At 48.5% G+C, this 16,955-nt stretch overlaps 1 protein-coding gene and 1 long non-coding RNA gene across 3 annotated transcripts in view; both read right to left on the bottom strand.

Annotated features, from left to right (window-relative positions):
* Positions 1-161: 161 nt before the first annotated feature.
* On the bottom strand, positions 162-7,297 carry LOC109510071 (uncharacterized). Its single transcript, XR_002167055.1, has 4 exons — positions 5,161-7,297; positions 4,887-5,078; positions 4,551-4,732; positions 162-181 (listed from the first exon to the last, which is right to left on the bottom strand). It is a non-coding gene; the product is annotated as an uncharacterized LOC109510071 (long non-coding RNA).
* Positions 7,298-11,428: 4,131 nt separating this feature from the next.
* epas1b (endothelial PAS domain protein 1b) overlaps positions 11,429-16,955 on the bottom strand; it is a 29,589-nt gene continuing 24,062 nt past the window's right edge. The window contains exons 9-16 of one of the 2 annotated variants that reach the window (XM_019860119.1): positions 15,977-16,167; positions 15,534-15,757; positions 15,330-15,440; positions 14,448-14,980; positions 13,569-13,647; positions 13,013-13,088; positions 12,844-12,938; positions 11,429-12,635 (exon numbers count right to left, since the gene is read on the bottom strand). In XM_019860119.1, the coding sequence (XP_019715678.1) occupies positions 12,480-12,635; positions 12,844-12,938; positions 13,013-13,088; positions 13,569-13,647; positions 14,448-14,980; positions 15,330-15,440; positions 15,534-15,757; positions 15,977-16,167 (1,465 nt within the window). In that variant the 3' untranslated portion in view covers positions 11,429-12,479. The remainder of the gene's footprint in view (positions 12,636-12,843; positions 12,939-13,012; positions 13,089-13,568; positions 13,648-14,447; positions 14,981-15,329; positions 15,441-15,533; positions 15,758-15,976; positions 16,168-16,955) is intronic. The other variant, XM_019860121.1, reaches the window with a different exon arrangement.

The raw sequence follows: 16,955 nt of genomic DNA, 5'->3' as shown, positions 1-16,955 counted from the left end.
CGTCTTCGGGCAGGAGGAGGCGAACGCCCTGAACCGGTTGCCAGATGATTTCATGGCACACAACAACGAACAGCCACCCGGGCTCACACCTCGGGACAATTTCCAGTGTTCCATTAACCTGTCATGCATGTTTTTATTTTATTTATTTTTTTGGGGAACATGGGAGGAAAGTCCGGAGTACCTAGAGAAAACACACACACAGGCATGAGGAGAACATGCAAACTCCACACAGGAAGGCCGCAGCCGGAATCGAACCCTCCACATCCGCACTGTGAGGCTGACGTGCTAACCAGTCAACTGCCGTGTCACCCTCTAGCTATCTCGCTAGCTCACTAGCTAGCCGGCTCGCTAGCGAGATAGCTAGCTCGCTAGCGAGATAGATAGATAGATGGAGACCCCCCAGAATGTTTTGCCTTCCCCAGAACTGCAATGCACTCGGATCATTTTGTTCGGGCGTGATTTACGGGAGATTTTCAGCATATTTTATGGCCCAAGATGACAGCAAGAAATTTGATTTCATATACTCTTTCCGTCTACTTTAAGAACGATGTAATTTTTTGGGTGGCATATGGTATGAAAAGTTGTAGAACCAGTGAACCAATACGTTTAGCCAAAAAAATTAGTTTGTCTTTAAAGTTGGTCCACAGTGCCCCCCCACCCCCACCCCGTTGTGCCCTGCGATTGGCTGGCAACTATTTGAGCTTGTCCGCCACCTACTACCCGAAGACGCCTGGGAGAGACTCCGACACGCCCGCGATTCTCGTCAGGAGAAGCGCTTCAGATACTGGACGGATGGATGGATGTAGGTGAAAGGCCTTGCCAGGCCCGAGCGCCCGCCACTCCCGGTGATCCTGTCCACTCTCAGGCCTTAAAAGTACTCCTGTCGTGTTTCCACTAACAACAGTAACAAAAGCCGCGCTCACAGCGGCCACCGGCAACCCCGCTGAGACTTGGACAATGTCTGCCGGCTCACGGGGAATATATTGTGTCGAGGCGCCGGAGGGTGGGCTGAGGGGGTGCGTTGGGTCCGCGCAAGGTTATGGAGGGCTTTTAAAGAGCCTTTAGCACTCGAGCAAGAGGATGATCCCTTCATGAAAGCCGCGCAAGCTGTCACTCGGTCCCATTCACAACTCCCATTCATGTGCTACGATTCCGTTACTCAGGGCTGAGTGAGCGAGTCATGTCGGATGGGCTTTCTGGGAAGAGGCGGCGAACCCTCACGCGCTCTTCACGCCACTTTGACGACAGCGATAAAAAATTGCTGACATTTGATGACGCTTCAGGCAAAAGACGCAAAAGTGAAAACACTCGGGTGCTACGACAAGTAACGTAACTAACTGACACATCGGGCTGCGACGCATTGGTGATCGCCATCTTGAAAAAGTTGCTGGGATGCAACTGAGGCGTTTTTTGAAAGTGGCACAATAAATTGGGATTCAAATTTTTTTTTAAATTTTATTATCAGGTCTGATGCAACAGTTTTTCGGTGCCAAATAAAGCAAGATTGGTCCTACATACTAAAAATGACTGACAGGAGATGGTTTAATTCAGTGGTGTCCAAACTACGGCCCGGGGGCCATTAACTAGACAATACAAATGATATATCATTGCTTTCTTGACTGACTTTAGCGTGTTTATAAAAAAAAGTTGACAAATTTTAAAGAGGCCCTTTCAGCCTCCCATTTTTCTGTCTACGTAAAAATACGCTTCCCGTTTCTCTGTACTAAAGATGAACGTGTGGTTGAAAATGAATCGAATGTAAAGCTTCCAAAAGAAGTCAGCAGCATGAAGTCCACCCGCTAGTGGATTTTGGATTAGTGCACTGTGCGCTCGGCTGCCAGCCTCAGTCGCCACCATCTTTGTTTTGCTCTAAGCCCCGGAGGCTATTTTTGGAGCGCAGGGCGGAGGCGAGGAGCAGGCAGGATTAGCATTTGAAAAGAGATACTGCTAATTTATCTGCTAATGCTAACAGCGCGAGACCTCGGCTGGCCCGATGAGCAACAAGCAAAACACTCGGCCGGCTTCAAATTCTTTTTTGGGAAGGCGTCAGGGTTGCAGTTTGATGTGATTCATCTCTTGGATGTAGCGTTCTCATAAAAATTAAGAAGGTGGAGGCTATATTTGAAGGCCCATGACATAATAAGCATTTAGTAGCTTTGACATTTTGTGGTGAGTAATGTCCTGTGTACAACATGATTATGAAAGTAAGTAGGTGGAAGCTGCATTTGAAGGCCCACGCCATCATGAGCGCTCACCAGCAACGGCATTTGTGAGGAGTTATGTCTTGTATCCGAGGCGATGATGGAAATAAAAGGACCCATTGATGGCCTGTGATGCAAGGAGGTTGCATTTGAAGGCACTCGTCAGGATTTCACTTTGTGCTGTCATGTCTTGTATGGAAGTGGTGAGTAATCTCCTGACTACTAGGTTGTGTTGGAAAAGGTTTGGAAACGATGTATCTTATCTTATCTTAACTAACAGGGCTGTGTCGACTTTTTTCATTTATCTGCGATAGCGCAATATATATATATTTTTTGGTACTCTTTAAATTGTGAAATCTAGGACTTGAATTGGTACTTTGACCGATTTTTGTTTTCCTCAGAATTATCTGTCATTCTACTTAAGTATAACCAGTGTGAGTACTTTTGTCCGCAGTGCATATGGCACAATTTGAAGTGTTTCCAAAGTGTCTGCCAGAAACGAATCCCACGTTTCAGATGTGACAGCAGCTGCCGGCGTACTACGTCCACGTTAGCGCATTGCTGTTGCATTTGCTGTCAAGTCACACCTTCATGTTGATGATTATTTTTGAGCAGAATCTGCAATGAGATTTACGATCACCAGCTGGCTGGGTTAAAAAACAAACAAACAAAAAAAAAAAAACAATCCGATCATTGAATTAATAAAAATAGAGAGAGTTCTTCATGTCACCTTCTGCCAAATAAAGCAAAGAGGACCTTCATACAATCACTTTGTCCCTTTCACGATGAGAAATGAAATGAGATGTCCATTGCGAAAGGTTTTCATGCGTCTTTGCGACATATGAGAGGTTATCAAGAATTTCAGGACGGGCTCGACTATCCTCTCGCGGAATCTCACGTGTCAGTGGCGTTGGTGGGCTCCTTACATAAGGGCTTGACTGCACTTTGGTCTTCCTTGGAATGTTAACTTTATTCCTCCAAAGGCGGGCGGTGATCAGAAGAGCTTACAGTCAGCATGTCATGCAAAGAAACAACCAAGGACTTCATGAAAGAGAACCCGAACTTCACTTGGGGTACAACAAAATACACAAGTAGAACACACAGACAACCATTATGCAGTGACGGGCAGTAGGCGGGCGCCCCCCCTTAACCGGTTGCCAGCCAATCGCAGGGCACACAGAGACGAACAACCATCCGTGCTCACACTCTCACCTCGGGACAATTTAGAGTATTCAATCAGCCTGCCATGCCTGTTTTTGTCATGTGGGAGGAAACTGGAGTACCCGGAGAAAACCCACGCAGGCCCGGGGAGAACACGCAAACTCCACACAGGGAGGCTGGAGCTGTGTAAGTTAAATCCACGCTATAGAATTACTCTATTTTAGGCATCTTTTTATCGCATTTACAAAATTTCATGTTTGTTAAGGTCCTGATTGAAACACACTTCAAAAATATTACAAACGTGTTGAAAAACATAAAATACGGTGAAGTTATTTGCGCTTTATATTATTTGTTCTCTCTGCTCGCATTTGATTGCGTCCGGCGGCCATCTTATATTGGTCAATCGCTCAGCCCACCTATCTTGAATCCCTTGATTTCTCGGCAGTGTTTTCACGGTATTCTCTGTCTCCGTGGCGATAATGCCGCTGTGAATGTTACCAAGAAGTCTGGGAAAAGCGCTACATACACATTTCTTCGGTAAGGATGCAATTTCAAACTTTTATTTTTTATCGTGTATGTTTCTGACTGCTACTTAAATTATTTCACTGCGTCATGTTGCTGTTGAAAAAAATAACAGAAGTCGGTAACAGTGGCAACTTAAGATGGCCGCCCTCTGGCTTCAGCCGCGTGGGGCCTCTTGATAGTCCAGTCATCCACAAGTCCGTGGTTTGGTACGCGACTTTCTTTTGAAAATGGCTGATCGCTTCTGATCATGTATGCAGCTGTCCCTCATTCCAAGGCCAATTCCTCCCAAGGAGAAAAGTGAAACCTTGAACCTTGATCGGCAAAACAATGGCGAGTGTTTATATGACTCAAGTGGTGAGGAACATTTTGGGGGCTGGGGCGGGGGGGGGCAGTTAGGTGCGCCTTCTTTACACATGCAGGCAGTTCCCGAATGACCAGACCGGACGTTCCATTCTAAAGCTTCTTCCGACTGGTCTCAGGGTCGCAATGCTTATGGGAACAGCTGCGCACAGAAATAGACTCTTTACGGCTCATATGTACAGAGCGACAACAGCCGTCCTGCGCTTGAAACGTCACCTTGCGCACCACCGGCCAGGTGGAGCAAACTTTGACTTTGACATTGTCAGCTTAAGGGACACACACTACTTCTGGGGGAATGCTTACTGTAAGCGATGCTTTGTTTCGTTCCATGCTTGCATTTTTTGGGGGGGTGGCGGGGGGTGCTGTTATCTGTGCTGTAAACTTTTGAAAAAAGGTCTTTCTGTGACTCTTGCAGTCTCTGTTGTAACCTGCTGATGCCACCGAGGAGTTCCCGTCGCTCCATTGTGACGTCACGTCCCTGAAAACTAAACAAGAGGCAAGTTAGTTTCGTTTTGTTTTCTGAGAATTGTATTCTGACTTGTTCAATAAAGATTATTAAAAAAAAAAAAAAAGAGGCAAGTTAGCGAACCCCCCACAACACGGGCCGGCGAAATAACCCTGACGAGTCACGTGACGCACCATCCGGGCTTCTCCGCGTCCGAGGATGGGCCGAGGTTGAGGGTTTCGGGCAGGACCAGCACCAACAGTCCGCAGAACCCCGCGCCGGCACATCGGGCCGCCTGGGGGGGAGCAGGGCCCACACGTCCTCAAGGAGGAGAACCAGATGAGCCACAGACTCAAAACACGCCCGTAAAGCCCAAACCGTCCTGTCTGAACAAAACATATTTGCCACATTGAACACACCGAATTTACTTAGAACAACATCTGGTGCACTGATAGGACTTTTAGTCACCTCGAGCGAGTACGACGAGCACGGCTGTCGGTCACGATATTGCAGTTCACTTCTTGCAACAGTGATACACACTCCTCACCAAGAGGGGGCAGCAGATGACCACAAAGTAAGCTCTGCTCCCGAATGGGAACAACATTCAAAGTCCAAGTCGCTCTTGTCATGCGCTGCTGAGGTGAAAACAAGCCAACGAGACGAGCACTCAACCCACAGCCAATGCGAGAGAGTCTTACTGAAAGGGAATGTCATCGTTCTTATCAGAGAGCGCTCCAAACAAGAGGGAGCCCAGCATCACTCCCACAACGAAAATGCTTTTTGCAGGCTTGGGGAAGATGCACTCACCAATTAAGAAAAAAAAAAACCCAAACAGTAAATTGTCAGTTCTTTATGGTTCATCAAATTCAATCATCGCATGTTATTTTAATATTTCCAAACCCAAACCCACTGTTTTGTCATTACAAACAATCAAGTAAAAAAAAAACATTTAATTGGTTAATTGTAATTAAATTAAAAATAAGAAAACATCAGCATGAATTATGATTGTATCATTTAAAAAGATGTTTATAAAATTCAAATCTGACCCCGAGAAGCCGACATGGAAGTGGCGCGGTCAACCGTCAAACCGGTCTTTGGCCCATGCCCACTTTCAAATCAACTTGTTAGTCATTAGTTAGACATTAGGCCTTTGAAATACCATCAACATGTTTTCTGGAGAAAAGTGTTGAAATAAACGTCGGCCTACAATTTGAAGAGAAAGAACAACTGTTTGTTTGAGAAGGCTCCATTTATTTTTCTCACGAGAAAGTCATCGCAGGTCCTCCCCGGAAGTCGGGCCGCCTGCTGTGTTTGTCTCCAAATCATGCAGAGGGGGAGCATGCGTCATCGCTGACCCTTGCCCGCCCCCAGGGGGCCCGCAAAGGAAGTGCCCAATCAGCGCCAAGTATTGTAGCGAGTGTCCCGCCTTTCCCCAGCAGATCCCAATGGCGCGGCCCCAGATGGGTAACTGTGGAGAACTCCTCGAAGTGATTCATGAATCAGTCTGACTCTTGCCCGGTTAGCTTAGTAGTGACTTAAACAGCTACACAACTAATTGATGAATAATTAGTTTTGCGATCAGAAGAGTTTGTTCAACTATTGCTCACGTGACTGTCATCAAGGTAACAAGAAGATGCTAGCAAGAGCTCAACATGATGGATTCCTTCCATCTGACCGTTTCAAACGTTGGTACAGATATTGGCAGGCATCATCGAAGTTGACCTGCGTGATTTGCTTTTATGGGCCACATAAATTGAGGCGGAGGACCAGACCTGGCCTCAGAACTCGAGTTTGACACCTGTGGTTTCAATCGGTGCTAAGATTCCCAAATTTCAACTGGCTTGACTGACACACGCGCAGTTCATCCAAAGTGGCACGAAAGGAAGTCGCATACGGTGAGATCGTCTTTTCCGTTTCGTGCGCGCGAGCGTGACGTGTCCCCAGCACTTCGAAGGAATTTCTCTTCTTTTGGGGAGGTCAAAGGCGAAGGAGAATGGAGGAGTAATTTAAGGCTTGCGGAAGGCGCTTTTGTCCGGTGGAGAGCAACCGTGGCCGCAAAGACAATTCCGGGGCTTCGCTTGGGCCAAACATCAGATTTCTTGCCACTTCCTGCGCAGGCACAAAGGGGACTCGCGCAGACAATGGCTGCGTGTGGACATTTGGGATGTGATGTAACAGGGTGCCGGGAGGCCGCCCTCCGTCCACGCACGCACGTATGGCAGATTACATACGGATGCACGATTGAGTCAAATATGTTATTTGTGATGTTGTTTGTGTGTGCAGATCAGGAAGAACTTGTGAGAGTTCACAAAGTTGCGTTAACGTGCTGGTCTCGGGGGAGGCGCAAAACGCTGGACGCGCCCATGGAAAATCATCTTCGTTGCTTGGGGCAAAATGTCAAAGACGCAAGAAATTTAGCGGCAAATCTTTTTTTTACCCTCCCTCTTGCGTTTGCTTCAAAACAAACAAGCTTCAGTCATGGGAAAAAGGCTGGCTTGCCGTTTGTGCGTGCGTGCGTGTCGGGGATCCATCCCGGCGGGTTTTGAACGGCCAGGTCACAGCACAACACAAACATGCGCGACTTGGGCAAACGTTTGCGGCCCGGCTTCCAGTGCCCTCCAAAAAAGGATTTTGCGAGGCCAAGGTCAACTCGCTTGTTTTTGTTGTGTATTGGAGACATTTGGCGTTCGCAGCAAAAGATGAATATGAGACTCAAGATCTCTGCTGCGGCACTTATTTTATCTCTGTGCTGGACAGAGCACCTTTTGGCTTGAAGCCAGCCACAACCCAAGCGCATCGTGACAAGACGGTGACACACAATGGTGTCACGGCAAAGGACTTCATCGAACGAGGCCACAGTCAAGTCAAAGTCCGGCGAAAGGTGCTTTATTCCGAGGTGGTTGCCGAGGTAGCAATGCCGCGAAATCGAAGCTGCACGCCTCAACTTGTGCCTCAGATTTCACTTTTGGTCTTGAAACTCAAGATCTTGCCATTCTGAGACTTTTGGCGCGGAGCGTCCAGTGCATTTTTGAAGGCTCCGGCCTTGGGATTTCTCTCAGACCCCCCCGAAAAGCAAAACATAGCGCTACGATGAGCCGACAAGGCAAACGGATCGGTCGCATCGATGCAGACAAGGACAATCTCAATCGGGTCAATAATATGCTTTAATAAGAAGATACCAGTGCAGAAAAGAAACTTTTGAGCGGGTTCGAGTCCCCATAGTAACAATGGTCATCAAGATGGATAATATCACAAAATCAGTCGAGTTTTGGAGCACATACAAAAGCAGGAACGGGCTCAGTGAACTAAATCATACAACAAGTTCAACGCTGATCCCAGAGTGGGAAACTCCAAACCCGGTTTCTCGACGCAAAACGCGCAACATGCTAACATCGTCTCCCCAAGACTTAACATTGCGGAACGTTCTGCTTCGGGGTGGGAACGGAACGGTGGGTGAGGTACCTCCTCGGCGCACCCCCGTTTTAAATAGTAACGCTGGTGACGAGCCTTCCGCTGTCTAACGAGACAGAGTCCATCGTTTACGACGTTAGCATCGGGTTCCGCCGAGCCTTGGCGCTCCAAAAGTTTCTCCCGGGACTTCTCCCTCCACAAACGAGTAGAAACTTTTCAAAGCGGCCGGTGGAACCGCGCCAAACGTTGCCACGAGGCCAAGTCCTACGTTAAGGCCGCTTCCGGTCCCCGACTTTTCTCACGTACGTTTAGACAGTTCGGCTCACGCTAACTGGAGCGACGTCAAATTGTTTTTTCAACATTTTGGAAAGGAATAAAATCCCCCGTTGGCCCCTGGGAGCGCTTTATCTTCAATGCCATTAAGTTCGACTTCAAACCTGCGAGCAGCTTCACTTGGACTGGCAGACCGTCAGGCAAATAAAAAAAACCCCGGGGGGTTCGAGTGGGAGCCATAAGGCTTTAAAGTGGGGTCTTTTTGGACTCATGTCGATTCTCGTAGCCACTTTCTGCTTTTTAGCCTTTGAGAGGACTCTGTGGAGTTCTTGTGGAGACAAAATGGGTTCACAATGACGACTGTCGGTGTTCTAATTGGGTCAATATGGGTCTTTTGGCACTATGCGGGTTCTACTGGGGGCCTACATGGGTTCAAGAGTGAGTTTTGGAGACTTGAGAGCGCCAGAATATGCGGGAACATGATAGTACTGACTGATAATAGTGATGGGTTCGAGAAGAGGGGACTTTGTGGGGTCAGAGTCGGATTTTGGGTTACTCGGTAGGTTCTAGAAAGCACAGCAAGGGTTTGACTGGAGTCAGAAGTGGTCGTCATGGCTACCTCACGGGTTGAAGTGGGGGTCGGAACCGGCCATTTTGGACAGAGTCAGTTCTTGTCGCAGTTGTCTGGTCAAGTCCGACAAGATGTGTTCTTGTCCGAGATTTTGTCGGTTCTACTGGAGGGCAGAATTTTGGTTACTGCGCGGGTTCTAGAAAGTAATCAGGGCTAGTTCTAATGGGACCTCAAAGATTTTCTCCGTCACTCTTTTGGATGTTTGAGTTGATAGCGTCTTTTCAGTACATGGGGGTCATACATGGTTCTAGAGTGGGACTTTGGGAACCCCCGTGCAGAATATGGCTTGCAGTGACTGTCTGGGTTTTAATTGAGTCAAAACGGGTTCAACAGGGGACCGAGTGGGTTCTAATAGAGTCATAATTGGCGCAACTGGATATTTCAAGTTTTTCAGTGGGGTCCAAGAGGGTTTTTGGGACGCTAAGAGGTTCCGGAGGTGTCTGTGGGTTGCAGTGGGGTCAGCATTGCTCGTGACAGTGACCGCATGGGTTCTGATGGGGTCGAAGTGGGTTCTCGAGAGAACCATGTGGCTTGGATTGGGGATGACAAGTGATCTAATGGGGTCCAAAGTGGGCTTGGGTGGTCGCTGGGTCGAGTTTTTGCGACTATGAGGTTACCAGACGCGACTGGGCTTGGCTCGGTTCGATTGCAATCAGAACCGGGGCGACGTGGAGGACAAGGCACAAAGTGAAGGACTGGCCGAGACTAAGGCACATTTCTGGGGGAACCGAATGCAACTTGACGCCAAAAGCAACATATGCTTAGCAAACTCTCTGGACAAACTCAAAATACAAACACAAATTGAATGCAACATGTCGGTTAGACGCAGATGTCGACGTGTACGTACGAAGCTCTCCTGCCCGCTTCACTCACTTGACGGGATTAGAACGACACCACACCGGAAACCGTCCGCTGTATATTAAAAAAAAAAAATGCTACATATTGGAAAAGTGAAAAGAAAACATTTCATCCTTTTCTACTTGGAACGTTCTTAAAGCACAAATGAGGAGGAGGAGGAAGAGGACGAGTAGTGGCCAGCCAAGTGAAGGGCGAGCCTCCAAACCGAGACGGCGACGACCACGTACCAGGACACATCGAGTCCACCGTCAACATTCGAAATGCGCCGTGTGCGCGTGTGCAAAGCTCTACCTGGGGGGGGGGGGTCACCCCGATGCAACAACAATTACCTCAAAAAAAAAAAAACAACAAACATCAGGGACATGGGTGACATCATTTGGCCAAAGGTTACATGGAAAGAGTCTTCTGCTGCTATACACATAAATAGATTGCACACAAATATAAAAAGAGGCCAACTTTTGATTGACGGGTAGCAAGGAGGCGGTCCACTTTCAACAACCCCACCCATAAAAATACAGCAGAGGAAAACTGGACGACCTCTTTGTCCAATGGTGCTGGTCGAGACCTTGGCGCACAACAGCCACTAAGCCCCCCCTGCCCCCCCCCCCCCAACACTGTGACCCTGACCAAGGAGGATTAGGGCCACACTGAACAGCAACAACAAAAAACGATTATGGGGCGGCGGGGGGAGAACAAATATCACCAGAGTCGAGTTGGAAAAAAAACCCCAAAAAACCCCAAAACATTTTATGAGTCATAGATTTTATGAAGATTTTTTTTTTTAATCTTGAGATCATGATAATGCCGAAATCCGAAGCAAAAAGACAGAATTGAATGAATTTTAGAAGAATAAAATCACAATAAGAGGACAATGAGAATAATAAAGTGCTGATTTCTGCAGAACGCCCCCGCCAAAGAAAATTGCAACATTAAAATGATACATTTGCCAATTTTTAAGTATAATAAAACAAAGCGGTCATCCTTATTTGATACAAAATGTAAATGTGTTCTTTTAACAAGACCCCATTTTCCTGAACAAATTAGACTTTGGACTCGTCCAATTGTTTTTTTTCTACTCGGCAAGCAATTGTGCCATCTCAAAGTGACTGTACACTTTTTGTTTTTCTTTCTTCTATGTGGCTGTAATCCTCCTGTGGCCAGGCTTTCCCCTCATGACAACTAAGAATTGCACAAACAAAAATTATTATGAAAAGGCAAAAAAAAAAAAAATAATAATAATAATCACCCCGTGCTCACGCGAGAACAAAGTAGAACAAGAGGAGTGGAGCAGGTCAAGGTGGGAGCATGTAGATTGCATGATTGCATCACGCCTTTTTTTTTTTTTTTTAAATTAGTGGGTGGACTCGTCAGACTAAAGAATAGCTCAATATATAAAACGTTTTTTTTTCTTTCTTCTTTTTCAGCAGTTATCATAGAAGCTCGCTGTGTCATCATTAAGGGATAAGGGAAACAAAAAAAATTGTTGACGGCTAAAAACAAATTTCCATTTTGGGACTTTGACGCATTACTTTCACTTTTGTCAAGCATATATTAAAAAGAAAAAAAAAAGATCTCTTTGGGATGCAAAAAATCGTAATCAAGTAGAGGCACAACAATTCCTGATCAAAGGGGAGAGAGACCTTGTTAGATTTGAAAGGATCCAAATTCTGGCACCTTGCGGAAATATTCCGCTTTCTGTCGTCGACGACGAGCCAAGAATGCCACCATTTGGGTTTTATCAAAACATAACATTCGCAAACGTCGGCGCTTGATCGACATTTTTTGCTGATTTTCTCATGAACGCTGCAGACCAAACCGGCAACTGATTCCCCAATCACTTTTTGTTTCCCCATTTTTGAAATAATGTCCTGGGGCTTTGAAAAAAGGGATTTGGATCTGAAAAAAGTTTTTGAATTCCAATCCATTGAATTGAAAAATGAGTCAAATAACCATGATTGAAGTAATCTTTAGTTGCAGCCCGAGAATAAAGCCTCCCTCCCTCCCGCGTTAGCATTTTGGCTCAATTTGTGCTCTAAATGGTCCAAATATGGTTTTCAGCACAAATCTTTTTTCAGAGTTGGCCTTGCCTGACAATTTTTTTTCACCGAAATTTTGGTGCAGGTTTTGGTCCAAAATTTGAAGAGTTCTGTGCATAGGCGTGTGTGTGTGTGTGTGTGTCATTAGCATTAGCCATGAATCGAGTGCCGCGAAGGTGACGTTTAAGTCCAAGAATGACAACGGAATGGTGAAAGGCAGCTTTATGTGCGCATGTGAATCCCGCTAGAACCGGGGTCTCCAACTCCGGTCCTCGGGGACGCTTTTCGGCATGTTTTCCACGTCTCCCGGCTGCAACACACCCGATATTGAAATGATCAGCTGATGAGCAAGCTCTGCGACTAGCCTGCGAACGACCCTGCTCAGTCAGTCAGGTGTTTGCAGCAGGGGGATGCGGAAAACAAGCAGGACAGCGGCAATCGAGGTCCCAAGTTGGGAGACCCCTGCGCTAGAACAACAACGACGATGACGACGGCCCATCCCGACAACTAAATAAGGCCGAATGTGCTCATGAGTTAGCATAGCATGGGAGGCGACGGGAAGGCCCGCTGGCCTCGTTCTAGGAGGCCTGGTCCAAGGCCCGGAGCAGGTCGCAGCCTTGGAGGAGGTGCAGGTTGCCCTGCAGAGGCACGTTGACCTCGCAGTCGTAGCGGGTCAATTCGGGCAGGAAGCTGTGCTCCGCCGACGGGCCCAGCAAGCGACTGGCCACACCTGCCACAAAAACACATTCACAATCCAAACATTTTTACCGATAGCTTTCCCAAAAAAGTAAAAGTGTAAACACACACGCACGCACAATATGTGTGTGTGTGTGTGTGTGTGTGTGTGTGTGTGTGTGTGTGTCACAATATGTGTGTGTGTGTGTGTGTGTGTGTGTGTGTGTGTGTGTGTGTGTGTGTGTGTGTGTGTGCGTGTGCGTGTGTAAGTTCACCTATCATGTTGCCCGGATACTCCAACTTCCGATGTTGCTGCAATATGTTCAAACACGAAGTCCTGTTGCGCGGCAACATCGCGAGCTCTGGAGGACAAAATTTCGTCACGTTTGTGTTCGAGTCGTCTTCCAATCACACAAGATGGCAGACTTGTTTGTACCAGGCAGTGATCCGGCGCCACTGCCCATGTCTCCCCTCATCTTCTTCCACATGCTTCCTGATGTCTTGACTTCGCCCTGCTCCACAGAGACACACACACACACACACACACACACACACACACACACACACACAAAGAATGACAACAACTCAACATGCACACATCGCATTGACAAAATATTGGGACGCAGACAGGTTATGAAAAGACTGTGCCTTTCTATTTTACAGGTTATTTGGTGTGCGACCATTTTTTTCCTGTCTGAAATGTCGATTTCACAGCTTTTGTTTGTCGGGTTGTAGACATTCCCTTAAAAAACACCTTTTGTCAATATTTGTGCGTGACTGAAACGGATTCATTGGATTCACTACTTCTGATAGGAATGATTGCTTTGAATTTCCAACTATTTCGTTTTAGAAAAGTCAAGAATTTTTTATTTTTTTTTGCGATGCTGTTGACATGGTATTGCCTCGGGATACAATTAATCGGTGGAATCAATGATGAATTGCCACATCAGGCAGAATAAGCGAGCATCTTCACCAATCGCAGGGGAACTCACCGACATCTGACTGAAGGAGCGCTTGATGTTGTTGGCTGGATTGATGTCTCTGTAATCGTGGACAAAATCCTCAAAGCACCTGCGGTCGCGCACACACGCACACACACGCGCGCACACACAAACGCAGACACACAGACATTGCATTTGTCTTGGGAGAATGCTTAATGATGCTCTGAACTCATATCAATCAATATCCACACGCACACACACACACACGCGCGCGCACACACAAACGCAGACACACAGACACAGACATTGCATTTGTCTTGGGAGAATGCTGAATGATGCTCTGAACTCGTATCAATCAATATCAATCAAATTATCCACGAGGGTGGGGGTGGGGGGTGTTGTTTTCGAACGCGCTTGAGGTCGCGGGCGTGATCGTTGCCTGGTAACGAGCTGACCGCACACAGGCTGCAGCGCTGGTTTTATAAATGTCGAATACAGCAGATACACCTGAGACTCCGCCGCGTCCTCAAAAGAGGAAACGGCAACAAAATTATTTGGCCGAGTGTGGAAAGAGGCAAACCCTCGGGGCTTGACGTTTTGGGGAGCTGAACCCTCAAAATGTCTTTCGCCTGTCTGGTTTTGTCGCGATGCTGTCCTTTGAGGACTGTCCTTTGTTTCCAGAACTGAAAGGCGGCAACCCAATTGATACTGTACTTCGAACATTCGAGTCCCAGACGACGGGATACCCTCAGTTGAAGTATTTAATGGCGGCCCAAAAGATCAACACACGGTTGGATGCGGACGAAGGGCTCAAACCATCCAGAACGGTTGCCTGCCCTGAGCCTATTTTAGCCGCGCCCACGTCAGGGAGCAGCCGAGCCTGCGTGACAATGCGTGAACCAAGTGGCCAGACGGACCCTGCGCTGTCACCTTTCTTTGTGCATGACGTGCAGCGGGTTGCGCTGGCAGAACGGCCGCCGCTCGGGCGCCGCGCGGTAGGCCTCGTTGGCTGCTTGTTGCCGGTATGCTAGCAGAGGGTCCGGGGGTCTCTGCAGGTTCTGAATGCCCCCCATTGAAGACAGAGGGATGCTGGCAGGGGCCTGATAGGGCGGGTTCTGCACGTGCCCCATCATGTACGCCCTGGTCCTCGGGTCCAGAGCCCCCTGGCCCGGGGTCCGCTCCTCGCTCGGAGCCCAGGCGGGAGCCGCGACGGAGGGCGGCGGACGGTAGCGGCCTTGCTGATGCGGGGGCGAGGAGAGCGGCTGGAAGAGGCCGGCGATGTTGCTGAAACTCTGCCGCTGGGAGGGAGGAAGCGCGCCGCTAACGGCGCCGCCGCCCGCGCCCACCACGGCGCCGCCGTCCAGGGGCTCGGCGTCGGGGATGATGGGATTGAGCTGGAAGTCTTCTCCGTCCATGGGGATATACGGAGCCAACGTCTCCAGGTCTAAGTCACTCAAGTCCCGCTGAAAGAGCCCAAACCAGAACGCGACAGAGTCAAAACGATGCCACGAATGGAGTTGCATTCAGCAGGTGGCGACAATGCTGTGTAGTGGAAGCTCGGATCATTTTCGGATGCGACACAAGCGGTGGGTTTATCAAAAGCCTCTTCAACCCAATGCAAGAGCTCCCATTCACTCAGAATGAAATCACCCGTTTGGGTGATACCGTATGAGATCTCCAGTTCGTTATACAATCTGCAGGCGGCAGGCCAAATCGAAAAACTCTTTTTCATTTGGCCAAACTTGGCAGCACTTTTGGGAGGCCTCGTTCTCGTGTGTCGTTATCTCCAACCGGGGGGGGGATTCGACCCACCTCACTGTTGGCGGGACCGTCGCCCTCGGTGTCCAGAGGCAAGAGCCTCTCCATCAGCTCCACCTTCAAGTCTCCGTTGGGGCTACGGTAGTAGTCGCCAGGGCTGCTCGGCTGAGGACCGCCAAAGCAGAATCAGCAAAGTTTGCCGGCAAGAGCCGCAGGGTCGCTTCCGCGCGCGTCGGGGGCGCCGTGCTCGGCTCTCACCGTGGAGCAGCTGCTCAGGCTGGGGGTGACGCTGCAGGGCGGCGGCTTCTGCTGGGCTGCGAACGTGGCGCCCACGCTAGCCGCGTCGCCGGCCGTTGGAAGCGGCGCGCTCCCGATGCTCTCGCCGGCCCAGGACGGAGTCGCCGGGACGGGCAAGGAGGGGGCGGGCCGCTGAGCGCACGCCACCGCTGGATGCTGGGACGGCTCCTCGAAATGCGGGCGGCCTATCGAGGAGGGAGTTGCCGGCAAATTTAAGCCCTCTCCTTCAATGAAAAACTATTTGGCGTTATGCTTCCGGAGGCGATTCAATCCGCCGATCTCTAAGGGAGCCAATTTCAAAAAGGACCATTTCCAGGAAATGCAACGCCTCGACTTCATTAAGGTGTGACCACTAAGAATCTTTTCTGTTGTACTCGCGGAAGTTGAGTGGATAGAAGTCAGACCGAAATCGAGGCTGATGATGGTGTCGCCCGGCGTGGGCGCCAGCTGGGCCAGGTCCTCGGGTTCCTCTTTGAGTTTGCTGAAGAGCGCCTCGCCGCCGCTCTCCCCGGTGAAAAACCCGCCGGCCTGTCTGGGCTTGAACAGCGACTCGGTTTGCTCCAGGGAGAAGATGGTGCTCTTTTCCTCGATATCGCTGCGGACACAGCGAGAGACAGGCTTCACGACAAATCACTCCGTAGCCAATTATTTAACTTTTTTTTTTTTTTTTTTTAGGGGTTTTGGACAGTTCCAAAACAAAAAAAAAAAAAAAAAACAGTGTCACCAAGACTTTGGAACTCCAAACCGTTCGCTGTGATTCAAATGCAGGGTTAACTCCCACACATGCAGTTCAACCACCAATCACCATAAGCCATTAAACAACCTCCCATCATGCCGTTGCCATGATCTCACTGTGACCATCAAGTGCAAATGTGACCTCCATAAGAGTTTCATTGTTTTTTTTTTTTTTTTTTTTTTTTTATAGTGGATTGAGACAGTTCCAGAACAAAAAAAAAAAAAACGTGAGCCATTCCCACTGACTTTTGTTTTGATCGAGTGGACCATCGAGTTGATTCTAAGGCTGAAACGAGTCATTCAATGGCGCCCAATCGCAATCAAGCGACATTTATACGGTCTCATCGGTCGACCTTCTTTCTGCCCCTCAACAATGCAAAACGAGGGCTGCAACTATCAGTCCGCTTTCATGAGCTATGATAATAATGGCCGCACATTTCCTGCCGCCGGGCTGAAAGGACTTCGTTAAACAAGCTCTCTATATGATGATCAAAAGAGTCGATTCATTTGATTGTTGCGCCTCTCGTCACAAATGGCCCAATTTCGTTGTGCTGCAAGCAGATTGATGAGTGGGACCCGGGTCACTGTTGCCCCTGAACGTGTCGTGGCCTTCAAATCCCCCACAGTAGCTTTGGGGGGGCAGGTCAA

The sequence above is a fragment of the Hippocampus comes genome, unplaced genomic scaffold, assembly GCF_001891065.2.
Source record: "Hippocampus comes isolate QL1 unplaced genomic scaffold, H_comes_QL1_v1.1 scaffold39, whole genome shotgun sequence".
Taxonomy (NCBI): domain Eukaryota; kingdom Metazoa; phylum Chordata; class Actinopteri; order Syngnathiformes; family Syngnathidae; genus Hippocampus; species Hippocampus comes.
Note: the sequence above shows the minus strand (reverse complement) of the source record. Positions and strands in the feature narration are given on the sequence as shown.